Source organism: Notolabrus celidotus, chromosome 4, assembly GCF_009762535.1.
Source record: "Notolabrus celidotus isolate fNotCel1 chromosome 4, fNotCel1.pri, whole genome shotgun sequence".
NCBI lineage: Eukaryota > Metazoa > Chordata > Actinopteri > Labriformes > Labridae > Notolabrus > Notolabrus celidotus.
Window position 1 is genome coordinate 15533698 of NC_048275.1, and position 27825 is coordinate 15561522.

General features: G+C 39.4%; 1 protein-coding gene across 2 annotated transcripts; it reads left to right on the forward strand.

Moving 5' to 3' along the window:
• Window positions 1-338: 338 nt before the first annotated feature.
• On the forward strand, window positions 339-27086 carry insyn2ab (inhibitory synaptic factor 2Ab). Of its 2 annotated transcripts, XM_034682593.1 has the most exons (5): window positions 339-367; window positions 2030-3188; window positions 9743-9814; window positions 25140-25579; window positions 25721-27086. In XM_034682593.1, exons 2-4 carry the CDS (start codon window positions 2035-2037, stop codon window positions 25321-25323), a joined length of 1410 nt encoding a protein of 469 aa, XP_034538484.1. In that variant the 5' UTR covers window positions 339-367; window positions 2030-2034; the 3' UTR covers window positions 25324-25579; window positions 25721-27086. The 2 variants fall into 2 exon arrangements, with proteins under 2 accessions (XP_034538484.1, XP_034538485.1); XM_034682594.1 differs by lacking the exons at window positions 9743-9814; window positions 25140-25579; window positions 25721-27086 and adding an exon at window positions 6291-6358.
• Window positions 27087-27825: the final 739 nt, after the last annotated feature.

The window sequence follows — 27825 nt, forward strand, 5'->3', positions numbered from 1 at the left end:
GCTTTGAGGTGTCTATTTTGACAGCTGGTAAATGGAATTGTTTCTGAAAGCAAAGAGCTCAGTGCAAACACAATAATTAATCCAGAAGCGCGTTTCAAAGAGCGTGATAAAGCTAAGTAAGGCGAGCGTGCTCATGCAAACTACTATAAATAACCGGTAGTTGCAAATGTTGGCAGAGTAAGCAATAAAATGAGCAGCAGAAGCACGAGCAGAGCAAAAAAAGTGGGCGAGGTATGGAGTTGTGACCGCATGTGGGAGGAGCTATTTCAGGCACAACTGGTTCAGGAAGGAAGAGGACAAGTTAGAAAGAAGTGGTTGGAGAGAGAAGTTGGAAATAGTAAGAAAATCAAGACTCTGAGTTGAATCTGTAAGGAAAATGAATAACTGCTGTCCAATTTTCAAGGTCTTTGAGAAAAGTTGAAGGTCAAAGTTTCTGTGAATGAACCTTTTGGTGAAAAAATGATGAAGACTCAGTAGCTGCTTTTTCACAAGAAACCTCCACAACCATAATCATATAGGGGTGTGCCAAAATATTGATACTACGATATACCGCAAGATTTCGTCTTGCCGTACGTTATCCATTCACTGGCGCCAAATATCGATATTTAAACAATAAACATACAGCCGTTCTAAACAGATTCTCTCACAAAAGCCTGATACAATTTTGATTTACAGAGTCACTACTTCAAGCCTCCACATGATGGCGCTTAGCATGAATAAGAGTGGGTGCTGTGGTAGAGTACTCTTTGAAAGGAAATAAAAAGAAGAAGGAAAAGAAAATGGTGTAAAGCGGAGGATTAGCAAACAGCAGAGAAAATGAAAGTGAAAGTTAAAAATTGCACTAGCAGCAGTGAACTGTAAGTGACCCGGTAACATGCTGTCTGCGTATCGTTGGCATGGAGACAAGTTGCTGTATACACATGCTGACCCGACCAAAACATATAGTGAAGGAATAACAGTTCAGGGGGCACAAATAGGCGGCCGGCAGCCAGATGCGACCTCTGTTATTTAGGGCCTCTGTTAGAACCATATGTGCAGTAGATACTTTGTTTTACTTGGCTGTCTTTCATGTGAAATTGATTGACAATGTTTTGTAATTCCTGTGAAATGGATTCAGTGCAGTCAGTAAATTCTGAATTTCCTCAGTGACACAGATATCGTGATGTATCGTGGATGATATTTCTTGCAATATATTGATTATCACAGAATTGCTGTATCGTGATAGTTTCGTTATTGTGGGCAAAATATCGTGATAGTATCATATCGCGAGGGACCTGGTGATACCCAGCCCTATAATCATAAGTTACATAACATGTATACAGTAGCTAGAAATTATATTGCTGCTGAAAAATTGAGTTTGGGATACAGCTTTGGTTGAATTTGGCAACATGGGGGTGTTTTGTTCACAGCTGCAAGGGCAAAGCTGTCTAAATGTACTCCTTCAATTTGCACTGGCTGTTCCTCCATGGCAAGATCGCCAAGGTTTCTGGAAAATGGAGTTCTCTGAGCAAATTGCTCTTACAAACACACAGTTACACAGTTATTACAACATCCAGAAGTAAGACTTAGGAATTCAATAAAAAAAACTAGTGAAATAGGGCCGGGGGTATAAATGTACGTAAGACATATTAATAAAAGGAAAAGTTCAAACTTCAAACCTTTCTGAGATGTCCCATTGATAATCTGTGTAACAAGATAAAAGTGTTATCACATAATTGGAGAGTTTGTCTTGAAGATAAATGATTATTTTTATCTTTGTTGTATTAAAGTTTCAGTTGAGTACTTTGACACATTTCACCCTGTGTATAGATAAATACTTTGCTTTCAATTTTGCACTTGGGATCATATGCTTTGACCTAAATAGAGTCTTATAATGGCTTCCTGAAATGTGAAATCACAGTCCCAGCAGGAAGAAGAATCAGATTATCTTCTGTAGTACATCATTGGAGTGATTATTGATCATATTCTCCCCTGTTAAATAACAGAGTGACACTAATGCTCCGATTTCTTTCTCTTTTATCTTTTCCAGGAAATATGGTGAGCAAAGAGGACACCACATGCGTAGTTCTCTCAAATTCCGATGATTCAGACTCAGATACAGGCCCCCACAGCCTTGACACACAAGAATCAGGCAAGCAGCAGGTGAAGAAGAGAAACAAGGCCTTACAAGTACGTTTTAAGGATATCTGTGAAGCTCAGAATGAGTTTCGAGGGAAACATGCCAGATCCATTTCTTGCAAAGTGACACACAGAAGATACATGACCATGCCCGCCAGACGCTCAATTCCAAACGTCACCAAGAGTACTGGCGTCCAGACATCGCCAGACCTCACTAAGAGATACAAAACTTTTCCTTTTGAGAGAAAAAAGGGACACACTTTCAAACATACTGCTTTGGTGGAAGATTACAAAGGACAAAATAATGGTTTTTTGAGTGATATAAAGGCAGGAGGAGAGGACGGACAACCTGCTGGGGAGTCCTCTAAGTACAAGGGGAAGATTGTGGGGCAGACAAAAGCTCTGCTTCACCACACTGATGACAGCAGTGATACAGAGGATTTGCTTTCCAGTGCCAACTGCGTGGATGGGGCCTCTTGTCCAGACTCTTCGCATTTCTCTGAAGAGTGTCATCCATGCAGCCCTCTGTCCAAAAGAGAACAAGAGTACCAAGTTTGTGGGACCCGGACCAAACACAAAGGATTACCCAAAGATGACAAGGACGCTGGCACCTCCTCAAAGCGCCAGCTGGCTAACTCAGAGTTTTCACAGGACAAGTCAAAGGGAACGGGCCCTGTGGCGTGGAACTCTTTGACACAGGTGGATTCATTAGGAAGTCCCTCTGTGAGCTGTAAACGGAAAAAGGGTACGCAGCTTAACGAACAGCAGTCACAGACACTGCCCCATAGTGCCAAATGTTCTGTACAGTCACAAGGGCAGTGTCGGACTAGGCATGTGTCAGCTTCCTCTAAACTCCAGCAAACAGTCGGGGGGGACGAGGGCTTTCCTCCGAGAGACACGGTAGCCCCAGGCATGGGGAGCAGCCAGCAGATAATGCCCTTATCTGGAGACAAGGATATCAAAGCACAGCTGCAGGCCATGGAGAGCCTCATAAACTCAAGCCAGGAGACCATCAAGGTCCTACTTGGAGTTATTCAAGAGCTAGAGAAAGGTGAAGCACAAAGAGAAGGGTAAGTTCACTGATCCTTACAGTACAGACTTTAATACGAGCAAACAAGCATAAATACACTTTGCACTACACAAAGTTCATGCATTTACAGTGTGCTGTGAGGAGAAGCTAAAGGGTAAATCAAGTGTCCCACAAGCTGACTCTTATTTTTCTTCGGTCATGACAACTCTGTACCCTCCAGTGTTATACTAAGACCTGGAAACAGGTCTTACAGCAGGATGAGCATCAACATAGTTCAAAACCAAGACATACCAGTCAAACTGATGCTCAACAAGACAAAAGTGCAGCCCCTACTTTTAAACTGTTCCATCTAAAATTAACACCAAAGGAGAGGAACAAAAGATAATGTTGGTATAACCCTTCATCCTCTTAAAAAAACTGCTCACATGCGAATACAGCAAGGATAAAATGCCAGAGCTGAACCTTGAGGCTGAGTCTAAACTCTGATGGATGTTTCAAAGAGCAGTGTTTGGTTATTTCTTTCACGCTTTCACTTTTGTATATCTTGATAAGTTTGGCCCAAACATAGCACAGTCGGTGTTCTCTGCCTCATCAATTCTAGTTTTGGTAATATCACCGAGTTACTAAATTTAGCAACAGACTCGTTAAGTGTAGTGCTGCTATGACAATTAAAATGATGACCTAACATAACCGTTGCCAGTTTTGAAAAGGGCAGGAATTCCTCTTTTACTATTCCAAGAGGTGACACACAGGAGAGCAATTTTTTGGGCTATTCTTAGGCAAAGTGATTCATTACACATGCCGACACGCTCACGAAAATGCTAACATATCGAAGTTTAGCAGGTTTGCCATATTACTTTAGCATCTCAAGGACTTAGTATCACCAAAAACGCTGTAAAGTCGAGCCTCATGGTGATGTCATGAGTTTTGCTGATATATTTTTACACAATCAAAAGTCATAGGCTTTCAAAAATGTTGATATCATAAAGGAGGCAGATAAAAGGTCAAGGCTTTTATAAAGAATTCCTTTTCTATATATCATGAATTTTGTTACATCTTTGTTTATTATTAAATGTGTAGTTTATGCTCACCTGTGGGCAAGACAACCTAAGATTTAGTGAGCAAAGATGCTTTAATATTTGAATATTCTACACTTCGAAAAGCTAACCGATATCACTATTTTCAACACAAAAATAAAATACAGCCATGACTCCTCAACTATCGTATTATTTTAGCTGAGAACCAGAGCACTACTGTGCATGGAATAATTTATTGTTCATGTCGAAGCCTTCATCCAGTTACTGGGTTGTCAAACTCAGCATTCTCACTGGAGTATTGTCAGAAGTCCATGTGTTCAAGGTAAAATCAGAAAGAGATCATATCAACAGGGTAGGAAGGAACACACCTGCAAAGTAACTGCAACTCAGGACATTATGGCTGTTTTCAAAACCGCCTACCATACTAGAAGTACGTACTGATTTGGCCAAAATTCAGTATGTAGTATGTGAACAAAAGCAAAATCTGTAGTATGCCAAAACTCCACGGATGTTTACTGATTCAGGAAAGTACCTGCTGACTACTACATTAATAGGTAGTATGTAGCAGGCCGTTTCAAAAACAGCCTAAGCCTGGGTTCAAAGTATGCCGTTAGCTGGCAAAAATTCAGTGATTATGTCACTAAACTGTTTTAGCTTCTCTGGTAACCATTCTGCAGTTACCAAATTGGCACTACACCACTGACCGGTTTTTGATGCTTGTGCTAGCTGCAGCCTCTGCTGATTCGTATTTCCTCTGAGACGTCAACTTTTAAGGTGAATTGTAAAATCTGTTGTGTTAAACTTGAGGACTTTTTTGTCCTCTTGAAATACTTGCAGCCCATGTTTTGCAAGTCATAAAAGGTCCCTCTCTATGAAACAGTGAAAAACATACACACAGGTGACATCAGGTGTACTCTTTTTAGCTTGTTGCAGCTGCACTTGTTGCTCTTCTCTTTGGCATGTAATGGTGAATACAGCCCAAATGTGTAGGCTTGTTATTAAGTAAATTAAAGCTATTTTTACTTGATAAAATTATTTAATGGCAACAATAAATAATCATAAAACATTCTCTTATATATCGCACATCCAAATGGAAACTGAGATATCATCTCATATCCTGACACTAAATGATAAAATTACCCAGTTCAGCCCAGCCTCAATATTGAAGAAGCTATACTGCTAGCATTGCCAAAAGTACAAGTAATGGGGTAATTAAATATATCATTGATTACAGTCCAGAAGCTTCTTATGCAACACTAAATGTAAGTATTTCCTCTATGTGAATTAAATTCAATCACAAATCTGTTTATATGTAAGAGCAACTTTAGATCGGATAAATATTAATGTGCCATATTTCTTCAGATACGGATGTATATCTGTAAAGGAAAATATGTTAGCTTTAGAAAGTCCTCAAGCAATGTCCACAATCAGACTCTCACAATGCTTCAATTGGAAGACTCAATACGCTCCATCTCTATAACCCACTCCTACAAAAAGCTAATTGTGTTTAAGTCTTATCCATATCCAGTGGAGAACAAGGCACCCTCGTGTGGCTCGGTGGAACTTCGTTTTAAAGGCCCAATTAGTGCAGCCTCGTAACACTTTGCCTTTCATCTCCACAAAGCTGTGCCTGCTATAGTGCCTCCACTCTGTTGTGTTCCATCTGCATTATTAGAGAGGTGCAGTGAAAGCATGCAAAGCCTGCCTTCTCCCAAATACTTGTTCCTTTATTGCAAGGTTTAACTGTCAGATAGCCTTCTATGAACTACACTTTGATACAAACTGACAGTCTCCTTGTTCTTATGGGGAATAAATATGTTGTTCAGGGATTTTTGAAGCGACTGATAAATGCAAAAAATGTACTGACAAAAGAAGAAGGTAAGCTTTGGGTCCAGTCAGAGTACAGGCACAATGATTGTAGGAGAGCATTTTATTCTCAGAAGCTATCTCCACAGCACGGTTAACATTGGAAATAACATTACCACAAATACATACATACTTCTGCAAATGAGTTTTTCTTGCTTTCCCTCGTGAGCGTGAGCATGAGCTAGTGCAAATATGACAAGAGGAACTCAAGTCATGCCTGTGCGTGTGCTCTGTTTCAGATCTCCTTAAGTTTCCTGAATCACAAAAATTATGATATTCTTGTGACCACAGTGCTGCAAAAAGGAACTACAAAAAAGCTCATTCTGTTTCACTTCTCTTGAGGTTTTGAGCATGCAAAGAAATGTGGTAAGTGACACTTGATCATGCTTGGTGTAAGCACTGATGAACTGGATCAAGGTTATGAATAAAAAGATAACAGTTGTTCTAGTTTCTTATGCAATCAAAGTGTAATAGATCTTAAAACCCTGAGCAGTTTCTATGTGTTATATCAATCTCAGAGGTTGTTAAAGTAAAGCTAGACAACGTATCAATCAATCATCAATCAATCTTTATTTGTCTAGCACCAAATCACAACAAACATTAAAGCAAGACGCTTTTAGAAACAGCGTACTCTATGTTAAATTATTAATAAAGACCCAACATCAAGCCAGGATCCAGTTCTCCCTTACTGACAGGACTCAGTCTGACCTCATCTTAATTCGCATGAGTAGAGCACTTTGCAGAATTTAGCAAGTTAGTTACAGCGGCAAGGAAAATCTTTCTGGCAGAAACCTCAAGCAGAACCAGACTAGACACACATCTGCCTCCACTGAGTTGGGGTTGTAAAGAGGGAGATTAAGAGAGAGAGAGAGATGATCGTGATGAGACGTATGACCTCATCTTTAACAGTTCCCAAAGTGTTAAACTAGGAATGTTCCAAAGACACCAATATCCATGTTGTTAAAACTGAAATATAAGTTCTAACTGTCCAACTAGTCTGAAGGTAGGAAAATACTCAGGAATCAGTCAAAGCTGACAATTTATTTAATTCTGCTAGACAAATTTTTTTTGCAGAGCGTGGCTAACACTAGCAGAGCTTGCACCACCAACCCTTGGTCCCCCTTGCAGGTCAATGTCCACAGTCCTGAACTGGTTAGGCATTACTCCAGTGATGTGGTTATATACCAGTTTAACCAGAAACAGCCAATGTGCAACTTTATCTCACCTACCATTCTCCAAGTCAAAATTCTGCCAAACTATACCACTGTACAAGATGTTACAATGTTACAATGTCATTTAGCAGACGCTTTTATCCAAAGCGACGTACATACGAGAACAAGGACAACACAAGCAAAGATCTAGACAAGAGGAAACAAGATCAGTAAGAGTAACAAAGTGCTTCAAGTCCATTTGGATGCAGGCACTGCCAAGCAGTGTAAAGGCAAAGGTTTTTTTTGTGTAAAATAAGGAACATCTACAATGAAGTAACCAAACAATTTAAGACCTTCCATTATCATCATCAACAATTAACTTATCAGGGTGCTGGTGGCCTAGCTGTCTAAGCTCCCCACGTATAGAGGCTACGGTCCTCGTTGCAGAGGTCGTCGGTTCAACTCCCAGCTGGTCGACCATTTGCTGCATGTCCTCCCCCACTCTCTCTACTCCCCAGATTTCCTGTCTCTCTTCAGCTGTCCTATCATCAAAGGCAAAAATGCCCAAAATACACAAAACAACAATTAACTTGTCATCACCACATTAATTACCAAAGTATCAAGTACCAAGATGTCATTTTTGCTTGTTTCCACAGGTAATAGGGTATTATAGTACTATAGCAGTAGCCATTAACTGAAGCTAGAGTTGCTAGTGGCTGTGCTATAGCTTAGACATAACATATGACCAGTATTTTAAGCCTATGACAATACAAATATTAGGAATTAATTCAACCAATTAGTAATACTAGTGCTGACCAGCATTTTGATGTTTAAATGTAAAATTGACTCATTTTAATCCCAGGCCTCCTGTATTATTAAGATATCCAATATACACACATTATGGAGATACTCATCATTTCAGTCATGGGACTGAGTCATGTTGTAATTAAATGGTACAAAAAAAGCAACTTGTGCAGATTTGTGCTGTGGCTGTACAGCATACACAAACATGCATAGGAGGATCTGACTGTAGCTTTTGCTCACAGGTCATCAATAAATAATATACAATAACATCAGTGCTCAGGCAGGCAGAGAAACAGTCACGTAGGCAGGGGGTGTGTGTGGACGGTGAAGCAGGACTGACGAAGGCAGGACATATCCCAGGACAGCTGACGTGGGCAAACAACACAGCACTGAATCTCTGCCAACAAACATTTAGCCCAGAGAACGTCTTTCAGAGATTTTGCACTCCTGCGAGGAGACTAGAAATGATCTTTAATACATTACCTCCATATTGGGTCACGAACATTTTACCCTGAATGGGAAAAAAGAAGTGGTTTTGAAGCTGAGCATACGCAGTGATTATAAATTTAGGTTAATACGCTTTGATTATTAGAGCGAAGCTTTATAAAGGTTGCACATGAAAAGCCAGGCAGCAGCACAGCACTAGCGTAGACCTTGTCTGTGCAGTGAGTTACTGTCCTTGCTCACAGCTGTTCAAAGAGACTTCATTTGAGAACAGGGCAGGATGGATGAACCCCCTGACCTTGAGCTCCTATCAGCATTTTCGATCCGCACTGAGGCTGTTCTGTTCCCCTCCCCCCTCCCCAATGAGGTCACCTCTCATGTCACGGGGAACAGTCGGAGTGCGACCCCTCCGCATGTCATCTTACAGGGCGAAGGGCTACTGTGACGGCAAGCAATTACATGTGCAGGCGCTAACACAGCCCCTCCCGTCGTACTCATAGTACTGCAGTCTGCCACTGCATGCAGGGGACGTATAGCCTGAATAACAAAACGCACACCTGCATGTTTATGTAAGCTGATGCACGAAATGTGCTTGAAAACTGCAACACACAAAACAAGGAGTGAAAGATCTAAGAAAAAAAGGAAGACTTTAATTAATGTGTCCTCTTTGACATATGCACACATATGCCGCTGCTCAGCCTCAAGAGAGCGTTTACGTTGGTCCTTTGCTGAGGTCTTTCAACATAAAAAATTACAACTCCTTTAAAGACACCAGACCCTTGGGCTTGTGTACCTTTGCTATAAACAGAGCTGCTGCAATTTGTCTTGTTGAGTCGCTTATTTGAATCATGATGCTCATTGTGTCTGTAGCAAATTCAGTTGTATAAGACATTTTAAAAAAGCACATTTCAGTACAGGGCAGAATGTAAAGGCATTGATTTTTCATTACATATGACTCATGCAGCATGTAGCTTCTCTTTACTTCCTATTTCCTATATAGAATAGAGACACAGAACACATTTTAAAAGTAAGTCATAGCAAAGCAAAGTAATCCCATTAAGTGAAGTCGGCAAGTCTGCCCACTTTATTAACCGAATCTGAGAGAACTGCACGATCAGAGCTCCTGCTGCATTCTCAACTGAGGGGGATAAACAACACAGGGTAAAAAATTGAATAAAAAAAAAAGCCAGCTGAACAAAACTGGCTGATAGCTGATGCCCACAGGTGTTGGAATATGGAGCTGAAGCGTGCCACTGGAGATCACATATATCTTTTCATCTCTCTGTTCACAGGCTCTCCTACCGAACAGGGCAAGACACAGCAAATTGTGACACTTGTCGAAACAGCGCATGCATCATTTACAGGTGGGCCCCTTTTCACTGCTAGCGTGTCATTAATGCTGCATTTAATGCTGTTTTCTGTGTGATTATTCCGTTCTGCTGGAGCGGGAGGTGTTGGCTGTGGTGATGCACGTACAGAAAATGTAGAAAGAGGCTATATAGCATGAACATTAACTCTAAGGAAAGACAGCTTTGTTTAATAAGGACAGAAATATTAATGAAATGAAGATAAGAGCTTTGTGTGCTGCAGAGAGTGGATTTAAGAAGAGAATATGAATAAAATAAGCATCAGGTATGTGGACAGAATATCTTATAGATGCATATGCAGTACTTCATATATACACTATATGGGATCTTGCCCTATAGCATGTTTTTCTACAATGGATAAAGGAATAAATAATACCTCCAGTTTCACTTGTGAGGGTTTCTGGGGGATGTATGGCATCCTTCTCATGAATAAGTAATCACACACAGCAGGGAGAAGTGAATTAGAAATGATGGGAAATACAGCTGACCGAGTCACAGAGTATGTGAGGATCTAGTATTTTATCTGGTGCTATTTCATGCCTTCTTTTATTTATAAGGATAACCAGCATTAATTAACGTTTCTGTAAATGGGCCTGCGTAAGCTAGCTGGCTCATTTTCAACAGCCTCGAGATGTTTTAAAAAATGATTAAGCATGTTGAATTACTTAGAAAGAAAAAGTGGATTAACTCTGTTCTTAAAAAAAACCTTTGATGTGTTTGATGGCTTTTTTTTGTTGTGTAAGTGTTCTTATGTGTGGCTCAGAAGCAGGTGGGGAATCTGCTCAAGCTGTAACCTTGTGCCATGTGTCAGTGTGAACCTCAGATGCTGTCCCCTCTTGTCACCTTGTTTTCTACAAAGAAACAGGCGGCTGATTGGACCCTTAAACACAGAACATACTCCTTCTATAGTAGGGGTTTCTGGCTCTTTTCTACAGAGGCCAATAATCCTCAAATACTGCTTTATTTCCTTCCTGAAAGTTTCTAACTTCTGCTTTCTGCTTCTCTTGTCATACAATACCTTCTGTTTTTACAGAAAGAGAAGAAGGAATGTCCCTTTTGATTATTTCGTTGAATTTAAATTGATTATTTCAAATCCCCCTGGGCACAAACCTGTGCACATCTTTTACCGCAGAGAGCAGGGGGGGAAAAAGCCTGAAAAGCATGTCCAGGACAAGGACACTGTTTTTCAGGATTTTTTGCTTTATATAACATTTTGAAGAGGCCGCTCCCTCTCCTCCTTTGACAAGTGCATTGTGTCAGGCTGACCTAGATTGTGGTGTAAGACCATTGTGGAAAATGAAAAAGCAGGATCTACATTTCATATCAGATCCAGGGGGGGATGACAAATCACTGAGTCGCACGCAAGAACCACTTATACAAACAGATTGATTTTTGAGTGGCATGAAAAAGTGGCTTACTAAGCAATTTTTTTGCTTTGTTTTGTTTTTCAATTTCCTCTAACAAATCCTAAAATGGACCAGATCCTTCACATGAGTCATGTATAGATTTTCTGCCTTTTTCCACAGGGAAATAAAGTTGGTGTGGCATAGAAAATGTAATGCCTTAATCTGTTACACCTTACACTGTGACATCACCTCAATGAAAGGTATTCTCTCGTGAAAAACACATCCTCTTGACCACTTCAAATCCTTTTCATGGACTGCTTTGCTCCAGACAGACTTGTATTATTCAGCTATATTCATGTCAATCACTCTTTACTTCCATCAGTGCTGTTCAGCTGAGACATTATGTCAAAGCCGGAGTGATATTTCCCCTAACAACTTTGATAACAATGCTGAGTGTTTATTACATCCTCTTAATCATTAAATAGATGACAGTGTACCTACCCATGAACATGTGGTTTGCATTATATTTAAATTTGGATCACTTGGCTGATACTGATACTTTACTGATACTGATACCAATCCAAGTACACCATTAGCCCTCTGGAGGCCGTATCTTTCACCAAGCTGAAAGGCTGTTTATCAAGAGCAATGAAATCGATGATTTTCTTGTTAAGCTCTTTTACCTTTGGGTGGTCACTGCTATATTTCCTAGCTTTGTCAAATGACTGAAGTCAAGGCTGCTGACAAGTTTCCACTTGCGCTGACTTTGTTTCAGGAACTATTGGTGTTGACAGGATGACTATGCGTGAGAGGTACAATTAAATTGCTGACCATAAAGGCGTGTTCCTGTCTGAGGAGTGTTCACAAGCATAGAAAAAAGCTGATTTGCTGTCTGTTTCCAATAGAAAATTTCCCAGATTATTAACTTTTAACGCTTTTATCTGCCGATATCGGTATAATACAGATCATATTGTGCAACCCTATTCAAAAATGTTCTGTCATGGAGCTCAAGGACTTCATGTTTGAAGGTCAGTTGCTGTGGATGGTCTGCAATAACAAAATGTACTTCACATTGTAGACCTTTGATGACACATCCACTGGTCTGTGTATTTCACTGATTAATTACTCCAGGATATAAACAGACAAAACTTACCAAGACTTGAGCTGCTGGGTGTTTCATATGTCAAACCATTAAATATTCAATTCAACATTTATCAAGAATTACATTGCAGATTTTGATTATATTAGACATATTTTACACTAATAAGAATCTGTAATTAAAGCTCCTATGAGTAACTTCAGGTTTGTGTCAATTTTAACACCCCCTGTGGACAAAGTGATCTTTGCTGTTTTTGTCCTGTGCATGTGAACTTAAAGTTTCATGATGAAAAATCTAACTTTGCTTTCTTTTATCAGTCATTTGTACCACGTATCCAGAATCTTTGCCGAGTAACATTCTAAAAAAAGGCTGTATCAGCAGCCTGCAGTTGATCACATGGTCTGACACCTACCCCCGCCTGTGGTTTCAGTAATGGAAAACAGCTGTATGAAAATAGTCACTCTTCTTGTAAACGGTCTTGTTTGCCTTTCTTAGGTCACATAGAGACATAAATATTGAATTCAGCCTATTTCATATTCAGCTTAAAACTCCTCACAGGAGCTTTAATAAATATTTAAGGTACTTCTAGTGGTAATTGTTTTCCAGGATATGTCAAACTTTTTTTCACTAAGTCAAAATTAAATTGAGGATGTTTTTTGAATCCCAATAAAATATAAGCTACTGTTTAAACATTCAGAAACTAGACTAGATACACATGTTCTTCAAGAGTCTGTGAGTCAATTCTTTCAAGTCAAAATGTGCATTTTAGATGTCCTTAATTTTGACTAGAAGACTTAAAGTTTAAGATGTCTAGAGATCAACTTCTTCTATCATCTTCTATTTCAGATATCTCCAATCACCATTATGACTAGAAAAACATAATTTTAACAATATGAAATGTTTTTATGGTGATCTAAAATAGAAGCTGATTATCAATAAACCTTTTTATCTAAGAATGGAGTCCTTGTCTGTCAGTGGGTATGCATCACTCATTTATAGGCGTTTATTTACAATATGCAATCACAACTTTTCTTGATATCTAGAATTGCATTCTACTGGTCGTAATGCCATAATGCAGATATCTGTCATGACAAATGTGCTTGCCACAATGTGTTTGAGAAAGATATCTGGACATTTTTTTTCATTTTGGATGCCTGAAACTCAAATTAAGACAAGTAACAACTGGAGTGAAGATTTTCCTGAGGAGAACTCTAACTCAGATATCTATAATATTCCTTCTGGATATGAAAAGCATTGTTGTAGATATTTAAAATGTACAGCCCATGACACATGAAAGGCATAAGTGACATCACTAGTCTTAGACTCTGTCCAAACAGTATGTGACGTATGCAAGTGCCATCAACTATATCAGCCTGATTGCCCTTTTTGTTGTTGTTTTTGCATCTGGCTGCAAGCAATATGCCGTTTTGACTCCAACACGCCTTTTCTGTTTTCATTCCTGTCACTCACGCAGACATGAACGAGGAACTGTTAATTCATGAGGTTCAGATGAGGAGTTACCTGTATACATCCTCATTTCACAACAACAGCCTAAAGCAGCTAGCTGAAGGGATATTGCTAAGACAGTAGAAGTATCCTGTAAGATGTTTATTGATTTTAGAGCCTGTTGGCTTGTTTAACAAAGTGGAGATTGTGGCACATTAATAATGTTCATATCCATAATTGCTGTGTTGTGCTTTAACTTGTGTTAACACTGAGAGCCGTGCTGCTTTTCTATTCATGAGTAGGAAGCTAGAAAAATACTCTTTCATCTCTTACGTCTCCAGCTGATATATATGGTTTGTTTACATGACATAACAGAAGTGTAGATTTGACAGATACAGTGTGGACAGCGAGTCTTTTGATGCTACGTGATGTAAAGCAATAACTGGTGCTGTTGTGACACGATGTTAGGGAGAACAACAGTAATGGATGTCTGAAATGGCAATTGTGAAGAGGATGAATGTCACAGTAAATATCTGTGATGCTCATTTGGACTGGGAAGTTTTGAGTTACAGATACCTGTAATATTAAAGCTGTTAAATGTTGACACTGCCTTCCTTATGTCTGGAGATCAAAACCAAAGACTTTACCATGTTGAACTCTGTGTCTATCCAATCCAATGTGTTGTAAGAAGAAAAAGCAGAAACAAAGTATTCCCCCCTGATGTCTCTCTAAAAACACAACAGCATAACAGAGACACGATGCTATAGACAACAGGCAGTCTCACTCCTCCACACCATTTCAAAACAGAGAGCAGCTGTGAACTATAGTCAATAAAAGTGGAAAACAGTTTTAGCCTGCACAGAATGAGGCTGAGGTTGCCATCAGAGAATAAGATTCTGCTACCTAAGACTCTGAGGCAAACATCAGATCACCACTCGTCAGCAACACTCCTTTAGCAAGGGTAATCAAACACGCAGGATCAGCGTCACCACATTATTGGACCTAAAGCTGATTCTGCTGTCAGAGACAGCGACAGATGTTAGGCAATTGCTTTCCGGATGACCTGATGTCTCACCTAACCTAAAAAGATCCTCCAAATCCTATCTGCCAACCAATCTGGAGAGACTAACTCTGTGCTAAATGACGTTATTACAACAGATGGACTTTAACCTGCAGTAATCCTTCACCCAGCTGTTCTCACCACATTTACAGATGTTGAAGTAAACAAGGATAAGGTTTGTAATTAAAGAAGAAAAGCCCCACTCTCCCGGACAAATTTACACCCCAGATCAAAAACTATTATTATCTCCATGGTAATGTTCTTCCCCGGCATCAATTTTCCAAATGCTTTATTTCCTATCTTATTCCCAAGGACTTTACTGAGCCAGAAAATCAGAGAGGAGGAAGGAGTTGAGGCAAACCCCTTTAAAGACAGCTCTCCTCAAACCAGTAAACAACTTCTGAATAAATCTGAATACCTTAAAAAGAAATCTATTTTGGTACTTCTTGTTCTCTTTGCTGCATTCAGAGCAGTTTAGCCTGATTTGTCCTTTACTCAATAGAGCTATAGGAAAATAGTTTGTTTCCCCTTTTTCTTCTGGTGTGCCTCAAGATTCAGTCATGGGTCCCACTCTTTTCTCACAGTATTTGAAGCTTGAACATGGCCCATTGCTACACATATTTATAGACACATACATTTAAAGCTGCTGTGAGGAGTTTTTAACTGGTTATGAAACAGACTAAATTTAATACACTGAACTCTGTTTGACCTATAAAAGCAAAAGAGCATAAGACTATTTCCATATAGTTATCTTAAATCTCTAAAGTCTCTGGAGGGGGTAGGTGTTGGGCAGACTGCATGCTGCTAAAACCGCCTTTTTTTTTTTTTTTTTACATTTTTGACAGCAGGCAATTGAATGTTAGAACAGAGCAAGGCTTTCACATGTACAGGACAAAATCAGCTCCACACAGGAGCTTTAAAGAGAGTATAAATTGACTTTTGTTTCTTTTTGTCTTCATTACTTATACATTCACATGTTCAAACTATGGTATAATTGCTCAGATTTGGGAAGGCTCAAAGAATAGAGGCAAGAAGAGACTAAGATGACTCTAATCGTCTTGGCTTCCCTCCACTGGCTTCCAATTCGCTTCAGAATTGATTTTTGTTTTTAAAGCTCTGAATGGTCTGGCCCCTACCTAATATAACTGACCTCCTGAGCCTTTACAAAACCTCCAGGCCTCTGAGGTCTTCTGACATGGGTCTACTGGCAGTTCCCCAGTCAAGATATGAGCTTAAGGGCGACCGCGCTTTTAGTGTAAAGGCCCCGCGTCTTTGGAACAGCCTCCCCTCCTCAATCAGGGCCACCCCCTCTGTCAACTCTTTTAAGACTCGCCTCAAAACACACTTTTATATTTTAGCATTTGAATCCTCTAGCCCTGAATAGGCTCTCATTTCCAATGCTGTGCTTTCCTTGTCGTTTGTTTGTCTCTTTTTAAATGATTGCTTGTTTGGTCTCACATTGAGTTTTTTATGTATTGTACAGCACTTTGGTAAGCTTCTGCTGTGTTTTTAAATGTGCTTTATAAATATATTTGACTTGACTTGTGAGGACTGGGTTACAGTTAACACAAATATGAACACGCCATCATCGTCCACATAGAGGTAATTTCCACTGTAACCTAAGTCCCCTACAAGTTAATGAACTGAAATAACCCTACCCTGGAAGTGTTGGTGTGTGTCAGAGGTAATAGCGATGAATGTTAAATACTTTTGTGGAGCTTAATATTAGAAGAAATTTAGCCCACAACACACCTACAGTAACAACTCTCCCAGTTTAGCATGGCAGAATAAGGGAGTTTTCACTGCCAGGAAGTATATAATGATTCTAAAAGAAGAGAATGACCTCTTCATGATAATAGTATCATGCACTGATCACAAGTAATCTCATTAAACATACAAAATGATTCGTAATAAAAGCGCAATCTGTAAGACAGAGGTATTTATATCAACTTTTAAGCATACTTTATCTTGTGTCGTCCTCTTTTCTTTGTGTTACAGTACTCTACTCTCAGAGGAGTGCCGTCCATCTGTGCCCACATTTTTCAAACATTGGTTTATTTTCATAGGTTTAACCCTTAAGACTTATACTGGCCGCACACAAGACAACTTTTAGATCTTGTCCAATTTAAAAACTGTGAGAACGCACACGTAGGGACAGTTTTGACCAATTTTTCACATTATAATCCACTGAACACACACACTAGACAATTCCTTAAGACAGCTAGACCACACACTTAATGTTTGTGGCAACCATTTCACAGTGGTGATTCGACAGACACGAGAAACTTGCTTGATCGAACGTGACTTCAGAGGATAAACGAATATGGAGGACGAGCAATGTCAGCTGGCTATTCTGGCGTGTGTTCTGTTTTGCAACGAACAACATGAAACAAGGAAAGATTAACAAGCTGGTCTTATTTTTAATGTTCCACTTTGCTGGTTGTGTTAATGTTCGCCGCCATTTTTGTTAGCTATAATGGAGACGCTTCCCGGTCTGCTCCTCTCATTGGTAATTGGAGGTATTCTGTCAGAGGCAGTCCGATCTGGAATTGTAAATATCAAGCATGTTTGATATTAACGATCCCATGTTGGGGAGGCTCCTACTCAGTTGGTAGCAGTTACATTTTTATTGCATTTGAGGATTATATGCACAAATAATCAATGGCACCATGCCCTGAATCAGGTCACGCCCCTCAAATCATTGGGGCTGGTAAATCAGGCCTCAGTGTGGCCTTCAGTACTGATGTTTAAAGTACAGTTGGGTATATATATAACTATGTAAATGAGTGGTGAATGTGCCTGCACAGCACATTATCGTTGTTGTGTGATTTTGCCTGGACCTATTGTTTATTCATGTCTTGCTGCAGATAAATGGGGCAGTGTAGTGTATTTTTGTTTCATCTGCCATCATAGATGTAACAGCTACATAATTTGTATGACAGAAGCAAGAAGCCAACTGTCCTGATAAGACAAAGTCTGCCAACTCTGTACATCAGCGAAAACAGCTTGGCTTAATTAGCAAACTCGGAGGAATTTTTAAAGGCAAAAGACGTGCTTTCAGTCTATTGTAACTAAACCAGAGCATGTGGTATGCTAATAAAAAAAGATGCACTCTGCAGAGTGCTAATAATGTGGAAGATTATCATTTCATCTGTGCTCTGTATCATTAAATAGCTGTTTATTTCAGTTCATCCAACTGCTTCTTTACAGTGACTGAAAAGAGCAGAACTGCAGTTGGCAAGCTTGGTTTTGTAATCCATCCCAGTCCTATCTCTTGCTGCCAAAGCAATTGTAATAAATATCTTAAATTCAGCAAATGGTGTTTAATATATTTTCAGGAAAAACCCAGCTGCAAAAGCTTTAAAAACAAGAGAAAAGATTGTTTAATTATTGTTTCAGTCTGCTGTCATCCGCAGATGTACTTTTCCTTGTCATGTAAAACACTTCACTGCGTAGACTGCTGTGCATTGCCACCAGCAGCATCCCTGTTGTTATAATAGTCTGTTAATCCAGGGAGTTTAACTGTTGACAGGGCAGCAGTAATCACCTTGCCAGACAAACCATTCTGTGTGACACCTTGATGAGAAGGCCATGAGTACAGTGGAGCAAATTAAAACGAGGAAATAAAAGCAGGATGGGACCAGAAGACCAATTACCCTTCAGAGATAGACAACAATTGCATGTTGCATCTGTAACCAAGATTAGCAGCCCCAGAGATGTAGCCCTTAATTTCAGAGCAGTCCAGCCTCTCCGGTGTGTCCGATAAATTCAGGACTCGAGCAGCTGCTGAGCTAAGGTAGTCAATCTATTGGTCTTATCCAGACTTTGGCTCTCCCCTGACAGGCTCCACCCACCCCCTGTACACTGCAGCATCCAATACATCACTGTAACAAATAGGGCATGCATATGGCAAGTGAAGGAGAGGGAAAGAGAGGCTGGATGTTGGGACGATAAATTAGGGGAATAACTATATTGATGCTGCCCATCACACACAGGGATAAAGGGGATCTTTTAATGGGTGGCATCACCCTAATTTTTAAAAGACTACATGTTCTCTTACATGACTTTTTTGGTATCAAGTATTTAGAATGTTTTCAGTTTACCCAGGTAATTATTGCAAATGAGAATTGGTTCTCAGTTAACTCACCTGGTTAAATAAAAGGTTCAATAAAAATAAAAATAAAATATTAAAGGCAGGGCGTCACCTTGGTTTTCAACTAGGGTGGTGGCATTACAATACAAAGAAATGTCATTTATTTACCATTCTCTCTCCATTTAACATTTTAACTTTGACTACAAATATTAGAGTACCAAGTAGATGTTATATTCCTTAGTGTACATCTTTCATTTAATTAAGGAACACAAACAAATGGCATCACATGAAGCTTCTAAACTTGATTATTTAAGGACTTGAAAGGGAGGTGTATAACCAGAGTGATGATTTGAAGTACCAACAAAAGAAAAAGTTTAATAGCATCATTGGAGTAAAGTTGGTCAAAGGTGTTAAGCAGGCAGCAGCATCCACAGCTACGCTAACGTCAGCATGGGGGTCAACAATGACACCGTTTGCATATTGCATGAGTTTTGTCTCTTGACCTATCTTTTCTTTGAATACATACAACATATTTCTACATCTATATCACATCACAGATATGCTCAAATTAAACTTTGTAATCTTATTTCAAGTACAAGATGGTCTTAAACCTAGAGAAGTGCCGCTAGAATACAACTCAAATTAAGGTGAATATATCTCAAATGAAGAAGTTGACATGAAATTTAATATTCCTGGCTTATTCTGAGACACTAAGCTTCAAAATACTGGTAAAATATTGCTTCAAATAAGTTTTCCCTGCTAATTTTAAGATCACAGTTTTCTAAATATTAGGTCTTATTTTAAGATATATTACCAAGCAAATTTTCACTTGTTCTATTGGCATAAACTGATGTTAAGACTTTCCATCGACTTGATTGGATTATAATACAACCAATCAATGGATGGATCTAGATTGATGGATTTTTACACCCGTAGCAAATAGCCAATCATAGTTTAGACATTTGGGGTGGCACCAGGGGTGGCCATATGTCAACCAGGGCTCATGCCACCTCTCACCAAGCCTCTGGACTCATCCCTGTATGGAACACAGACAGAAGCAAAAGACTCTCCACAATGACTTCAAAATCCTATATGACTTTTTTTGATGTCATCAGATATTAGTTAGGAGAAATAGCATGCTGTTTGTAATTGGGCTTGGCTGACCACTGAAAGTACTTCAGTGCCCAGTACCCTTGGCTGCCACTAAAATGCAGATGTCCTTCAAAGTGGTTTAAAATTCATCACACTAAGTTGTTATAGCTGAGAACAAAACACACCATCATCTTTGCTGTAGTCCCTGCCCAGGGAACACAATGGTAATTAGCTCAGTAATGTGTACTGTTGTGTGAACTGAAATGTTGATTCTTGTGTATAATCAAATAAATAAAGTTAAAACACAACCGACCCAGAACTAAAGAGCTATTAATCTAAGATGCAGATTTTGTTGTTTGTTTTTCAGACACTATAAAAGCTTCCACTCTTTATTCCCAACTATACAGAATTTTAAAGAAGATAATAGAATGGGTTCTTCTTGTTGTTTTGCAAAACTGCACTTTGGAAGTTGTAGTTAATTTATATTTTACAGTTTTTTAAGTAGATATGCAAGTAACTTTAACCTGTTATGGAAGAATCAGATACATGGGTGTTAATCTTTTGATACTAAGGAGAATTAAAGGCCTAGTCAAGCAGCAGAAACACTCCAAACTATGTGTCACCTAAGACTTAGTATACTCCCACTATAAGATGCATCTGAAATCCCTCCTCTGGCTTCAAAATGATACCAAAAATGGTTTCATTTGTGGTCATCTCAGTAGTACAAAATGGGAAAACACAAATAGCTAGAAAGTCCAAAAAGAAGGAAGCTTTTGATTTGGGCTCATGTTGATAAGAGCATCATTTGCAAATTACTGTATATTTGGCCTACCACTGAGTCCACCTAGGGTACAGCAGGGAGCCCAGTTTAACAACATGCTCAGATCAAAGCATTAGAGGGTTTTATTCCCATCATGCTGTGTTGAATACGAGCCAGCATTTGAATCAAAGTGCACAACGTCATGTTTCCAATTTGGAGCTAACAATGACTTTGAGAAACAGTTAAGTTCAGGGAAAGACAACTGTTATGCAACATGATGAGACCCCGGCAGCTAATCAGCACTTGTGTCCCATGCTGTAATGGCGAAGCAGTGGTTGGTGAAGAACTGTCAAGATTGCCTTCCTTTTTTTTTGTTCTCATTAATAAGATTGTTTTTTTTTCTCTGTGTGTCTCTGGAGCAGCCATGTAATAGACAACGGCAATGGCTTTTAAATCTGGTATACATGACAGGGAAAGAATTTCTGCATCACATTTACATAACCTGTGGGGGAGTTTCTGCTTCAACTGTTGCCTGTCAGTGGAGGAAATAAGTGTCACTCTCCGGTGATTTCATCTACTGTGCTCCCTCATGTAGTTCTGAAGATGTTACACTATTCTCGGGCCTGAACCACTCGTCTTGTCAAGTGGAGATCCCGAACTGTGAATGGCCGAAGGGAAATTCACAGCAGAGAGAACAGAGAGAAGTCGCGAGCAGGTATACGCTGTGGGATGAATTGAGTATGCCGTGCTAAAAAGACATCTCACAGCAGCAGAATCCCTCCCAGGAGCAACAATCATTGAATGGCGCTCAACACACCACGACCGCAGACAAACAAACTGCTCGCCACTGATCACAGCACCCAGCTACTCACACTGCATAGCTAAAGAGGTGATTAATCTGCTTTGCTGAATGCCCTAGAAAAGCCTCCCTGTCTCCAGCCGCTTCAATCTGTTTGTGTGCTGAGATGATCTTAGATATAGGGCTTTTGTTTGCTGAAGCACCTGGTGCCTTGTTGCCACCTGCATTGCACACCGCTGCCTCTAGCTTCCCACTGAGGCGCTTGTCCACACCATACCGTACAGTAATTGAAGTGATCTGCCAAGTGATTAATTGCTTAATAATTGCTGAGGCTATTCTGTGTGGCGCTGCGATTCTGCTCTATGCTTTCTGTCAACTCAACATTCTTTAAACAGCAGCCGTAAAAAGGCACAATTCAACATAAAACAAAAGATACAAATAGAGATAAAAGCAGGAGGAAATGAAACAATGGATGATATGAATAAGGGATGTAGTAAAACAAGTGCATCAAATACTGCAAGAAACAGCAGTTCTGTCAAGATAAAGGCTTCCATCTGGGTTCCTCATTTTCAGGCATGCAGCGTTCTGAACCTGTGAGTACAAAAAGGGAGACATGCACAGTAAAAAAGGAAAAACGTGCACAGCTGTGCAAAACAAGTGGCTTTCCTTTGAGTAAACAAAACATGCTTAAAATTTTATCTCACATCAGAAATGATGCTAAGTCTCACGCAGGCACAAACCCACTCCTGTGTCTTTTTCCCCTTTTATTTAATCTTCCATGGATTCATTGGAAATCTCGTCCTGCCAAACTCCTATCCAGCCCTCCATCCTGTTTCTGCCCTGAAGGCTTTAATAGAGCTCTGTTCTTAACTGACACTTATCTTAAGGGTGAGGACGGTTCCCGGGATTCATTATGTCACTTTGAGTATAGCATATCCTTCAGCGAACTAATTACGCTGCCCATCAAAGCAGCTTCCTCCTATCGGCCCAAGCTTTTGTGTCTCAACGTCTGTTTGTGCGCCGGCAGACAAGGACAGGACAGGCATGTTTGACCTTGGCGTGTCACATGTCGACTCTTTTGTCAGCGCTGGTGCTCCCTTCAACCTTTAATCCTCTTGACTTTGAATGGCAGGGATGAGGTTCGTAACCTGTAGTACGCTCTGTGCTTTTTGATATGTGTTGAGTAATGTTGGCATTAGAAATAAAAATGAGGATGAATCAAAAAATGCCCAAAACCAAATTGCAGGCAGTGTCATTTTGGCAGGCAAATAGCATATGATTCACTCTCCTTTATTTCCACTATGATGCTCTCGAAATTTATTGAACACTCTGGGAATAAATACATTAACAGTGCACTACAAATCAATAGTAATAAAGTGAAGGGAGATGGTGTATGATAATGCATTTATCCTTTGCTTGAATACAGGCAGTTAATCAGAGTCTGTTTGGCCTCTCTGTGGTTTCATTTGGATGGGATTAAGCCCCACATTTCTCCCAGGCCTGCAAGATTTAATCGGAAAGAGAGTTCAACTACGGTGCTGGGACAAATCAGACGATGACCAGCCCTGGGATTATACTGGCACATGTGTTTAGTCTGATGTCAGGCAACCCACATTCTCACTCTTTTTTTGGATAGGAGTATAATCTATGCAGGAAAAGCCCTTTGACTGCATGGGAGGAGGAAAAAAATATAGAGATGATGCAAAGGAACTCTATTACTCGGAGGAGTCTCTGAAATATGGATATGTGCCGCAAGAGATATGTGCTGCCAGGGTGTCTGTCGGTGCATTTGAATCATGTGCCTTCCTCCCAGCCTCCATCTGGACATCAGTTGACTGCTAAAATAGAAAAATAAGGCAAAAACTGAGTCATAAAATGAAAAAGAAAAACACTAACTTCAGATGAATAAACCTGATTTTCTAATGCTGACATCTGAAATTTACAAATCTTTGCATTGAAAAGCTACTGCGAGGGTTTTTTTAAAACTGATGCCTCTATACAGCCGAGGTCGTATTAGACCATCAGCGAGGAGATTGGCTATTTCTGTAATGGTGTTTTTAATGCCTGCCACTGCTGCCATTGGGTTGGAGTCCAAAATATTCACATTAGGTGATACATTTGACAGGAGAAGGGTTTTATGTTGGAACACACTCAGTATGTTTGTACATAACAAGAAAAGAAAAGAGGAGAAAGGTGCTGCTTTGTCCACAGGGGCCGCAAAAAGACACATCTAATGTTTTTCACAGTGACAGCAAAAACAACACTGAACTCAAATCAAAGATTCTAAAATTCTACTTCTTATGTAGAGTTGTCATAATGCCAGGATGTAGAACTTCCGTATGATACCAAGGCAAGTTTATTTATAAGGCACAGTTCATACAAAGAGCAATTCAAAGGGCTTTACATAACATTAATAGCTATATAGACTTATGACATTAAGCAAACAATAAGCATCAAAATCTAAAGTATTTTAAGATATATGATATGAGAAAAAGTAAGACGGACGGATGGACGGACAGACAGACAGACAGACAGACAGACAGACAGACAGAAAGAAAGGAAAGAAAGGAAAGAAAGAAAAAGAGAAAGGATGTATTGAAGAAAGATAGACTATATATAAATACAAATATTTGGAAAATAATCAAACAATATCAAAACTTGTTAAGGTACAAAAAAAAATAAGGTCAAGTGAGAAAGAAGGAAAAAATGAACACATCAGGCAAAATTAATTCTTTAAATATTTTCTAAATATTTGAATGAATTGGTAAAAATCTAACAATATCAATACCTGTTGTGATAAAAAAAATTAAATTAAATGGAACAAAAATGAAATAAAAGAACTGCTTAATTTTGTTACTTTTGATTTCATAACCTTTACATTGTTCTGGTGCGAATAAAATGTTCATTAAAGCAATGTGATGAGCCGGAACAAAAGATGATAATGAGAGATGTTTTTTCACAAAAATCCAAAAGAAGTGTGTGTTGTTGTCTTTATCTGCAATAAGTGTTCTTTGTTAAATTTAAGTATTCTTCTTATTTTGCATATTTTATGGACATCTGCATTTATCCAGGGGTTTTTGGACTGATAAGAATCATAAGAAAAACATATAGGCCCCAGGTGACATCGTTGTTCTGCTCTAAATCTGTTTGCAACAGAAGCAAACATAACGTGTATCTCTGAGGTCCTGAAAAGACATCAGCATTTGCTGGCTTATGAATAAGAACAGTTGGTGACATAGAGAGTGTGACGGAGGGCAGAGCAGAGAAACACACAGGAAGTCAGAGGAAGGCGGAAAACAAACAAAATCTGGCTCCTTCCTATATGTTTGTACGTAGAAGTGTCAAACAGTCAGAAAATAACAATGTATATTTATTTTACATCATTTTGTCTCCTTTACGGACGCTCTCTCTCTTTTTGTATCTATGTCAATCAACCACCCCTGCTGTCTCTCCTGCTTGCAGCAACTTTGAGCTGAAAATATGAATTTAGTTCTACTTTTTCATTATCTCTGGGGCTTTTTGATGCAATCTAAAGATAACAGATTGTGTCAGGTCAAAGTATGTGGTATTTAAAAGTACTGAAGTACCAAAAATGTTTACGATCTTATTCCTATGTTTGTCTTACAGCGTCGAGCTGGACTTCAAGCTACAGGAGGACAAGATGCTGCCCCTTATGAAGAGACTTTGCCCGCTGGACAGCCGACAATGCCCTGCTCTGCCTTACTCCAATGAAGTGTTCACGTCCACCCCCAAACGCAAGTCCAAGACTGAGTCCAAAAAGCATGCTCGCTGGAAACTCTGGTTCCTTTGAATTTAACATGAGGGCTTCGGAGAGAGCCTCTTTCTTGGGTGAATTAATACTCTGTTATCCCCAAAAGATGGATGAAGGAGTATTCAGAAGGAAAAAATCAACATAAGAGGATGGACGTCGATAGAAATCAGTTCATAAGGGGCACTGAGTTGAGACTGCACAAGGAGAAAGCAGAGACAAAAAACATTTTAAATTCTGTCAAACCTTTTTCTGGCATGTTTGCTGAAGAGGACTGACACACACCTGCAGACACGAGGTGAGCTTTGGGGTAGATGTCTGTATTTTTAGGAGGGATGTGATGATTTTTAAACTGGATAAACTCACCTTTCACTTTATATTTATGTGTTCTTATCCTATCCTCAAATGCAATGCCCTTTTTGGTCTGTTTCCCCCTTAGAGCATATTGCTTGGCATCAAGAGGAGGCGCCATGTGGAGGGCCTTTTATGACCGAAGCGATAATCTTTGAATGGACATCAGCCCCACCTGCGGCAAAGCACAAACATTTGACTTTTGAGAGGAACACGCGTAAAAAAGACTGAACTCCAGTACAGTACATGGCAGTGTGTCAGCGCTGTTTTTATAACCTCGTCTATTCTCTCCCCCTCTTCCTTATCTGTTAACATCCTGCTCAGTTTGTCTGTGTGACTGAACGTCTGCTGCCTGCCTTTGTTAATAACCCCCGTCTCCTCCCCCTCTTTGTAACTCTGTCCCTTTATCTCTCTCTCTCTCTTTCTTTCGCTATCTCTCTCCATTTGGCTCACTGTGCAAGCAACCAACTAGCCAGCCAACTTTGCCTCAGCCGTCCTGTCGTCTTCTGTTGGCTACACTGACACATAATGATCAGAAAATATATTTTAAAGAATCTGCGTCTTTTTAAACAAAGTACTGTGAAATTAACATTTCAAACATGTGCGTTTGGGTCCCTCCTCTTGAAGCAGGTACAATTGTTGAAAACGGAGTCCTCTGGGCTTGGTCCGATTTTTTTAACAACATATATAAAGTTTTGACTTCTTCTAAGGCAGAATATTTTCTAAGAGAACTTATACAATGTTTGGTTTTTGACTTTCCAACAAAGAGTAAAGGCTATTTTGACATTTCCCATAGAGTCCATTAAGAGTCTGCCTTGCTTCTCAGTCACTCATTGTGTCACAGTTAAGCTTAAATCTACTCATAAGTCATTTGTTTAATGTTTCGTTGGCTAACACTTGAAATGTTGTTCTGTATCAATGGTTATTTTGTCATCTTACTAAAAGTTTCATCTTGTAAAATGAAGCTTCTTTTTCTCACAGTAGACAATTATAAGATACCAAACATCTGTCTACCAACCAACACAAATGACTGTGCACTGAACCTGCAAGAGTAGAAGGGCTATATACAGTGCTAAAGGAGTGTGGTAGCAGTCTTACAGCAGAGACGACTTGTAGCCTTCAGCTTTGGACAGAAAAAGGTGAAGAAGACAAACACGATTATGTAGCAATGATACAGAAGTTGCACGCCGTTACAAAGCAGGTATTTGCCGAATACTTGAAGTTATTTTATTACAGCGGCTCTTATGTAGGTAATCGTACTGTTAAATGCTCAAGAAATGTCAGGATGACTCAAACTAGCCTCCCACCATCAGACAATAGAACCCATTTACCAGTTCACATATGTCCATGCAAAGATCTGTACCCTGAGAAAGTGCAATTCAATGAATATGTGCAATATTATGCATTTTTCTACTGTTTCTACATCACTATTAAATCATTTTCAACTGAAGGGGATTTGGTGTGCTGCTATGTCTACCAGATACTAGAGGCAATACAGCTACTAAATGGGCAGAGCTTGTCATGTTATGTTTTCCACAAAAGTAAGGACCCAGATGCAGACCAAGCACAAGTGATCGCAAAAAGAGGAAAACAAAAGGCTTACTCTGAATTGAATTATAGGGCCTAACAAAACAGGTAAACAAACACTGGTAGAGCCACAGGGAATGAGGGGGGGGGGACAATAAGAGTGGGAAAATTGGAAACAGTGGGAAGTAAAACTGCACAAGAGGCAGAAAAGCTACAAAGTGAAACAAGAAATGATATCTGAGTAATATAAATAAACCTATAATATACAGAACTAAACAAGAAATACACTTGAAAGAGCTTCTGTGCTTTACTTTGGTAGCTCAGGTATCCAGATGTAAAAAGCACATGTATTTGTACTCTATAAAGTGCTGCATTAATCACAGGTGGGTGCTTCTATAGCTTTAATTGGTATGAGACGCTACCTGTTGGGTCACTGTTACAAAACAATAACTACTGTACATTAGACGACATTAATCCATGATTTAAAGGTACAGTGTGTATTATTTAGTGGGTTGTAGCATTTTAATATTATACTCATTTGTATGTTTAAATTAGTGTATAATCATCTGAATATAAAAATCTATTTTTTTTTCTTTTTGGACAGACATCAGGTTTCTTACATTTGGACTGACCTGATTTTATTTATTTTTTATTTTTTATTTGGAA

What these genes read in the sequence shown, in the direction of transcription:
- insyn2ab (XM_034682593.1), top strand. Translation starts at nt 2,035, where the DNA reads ATGGTGAGCAAAGAGGACACCACATGCGTAGTTCTCTCAAATTCCGAT. An exon ending in GGTGAAGCACAAAGAGAAGG is followed by an intron (nt 3,189 to 9,742) that starts GTAAGTTCACTG and finishes CTCTGTTCACAG; the next exon opens with GCTCTCCTACCGAACAGGGC. An exon ending in AGCGCATGCATCATTTACAG is followed by an intron (nt 9,815 to 25,139) that starts GTGGGCCCCTTT and finishes TTTGTCTTACAG; the next exon opens with CGTCGAGCTGGACTTCAAGC.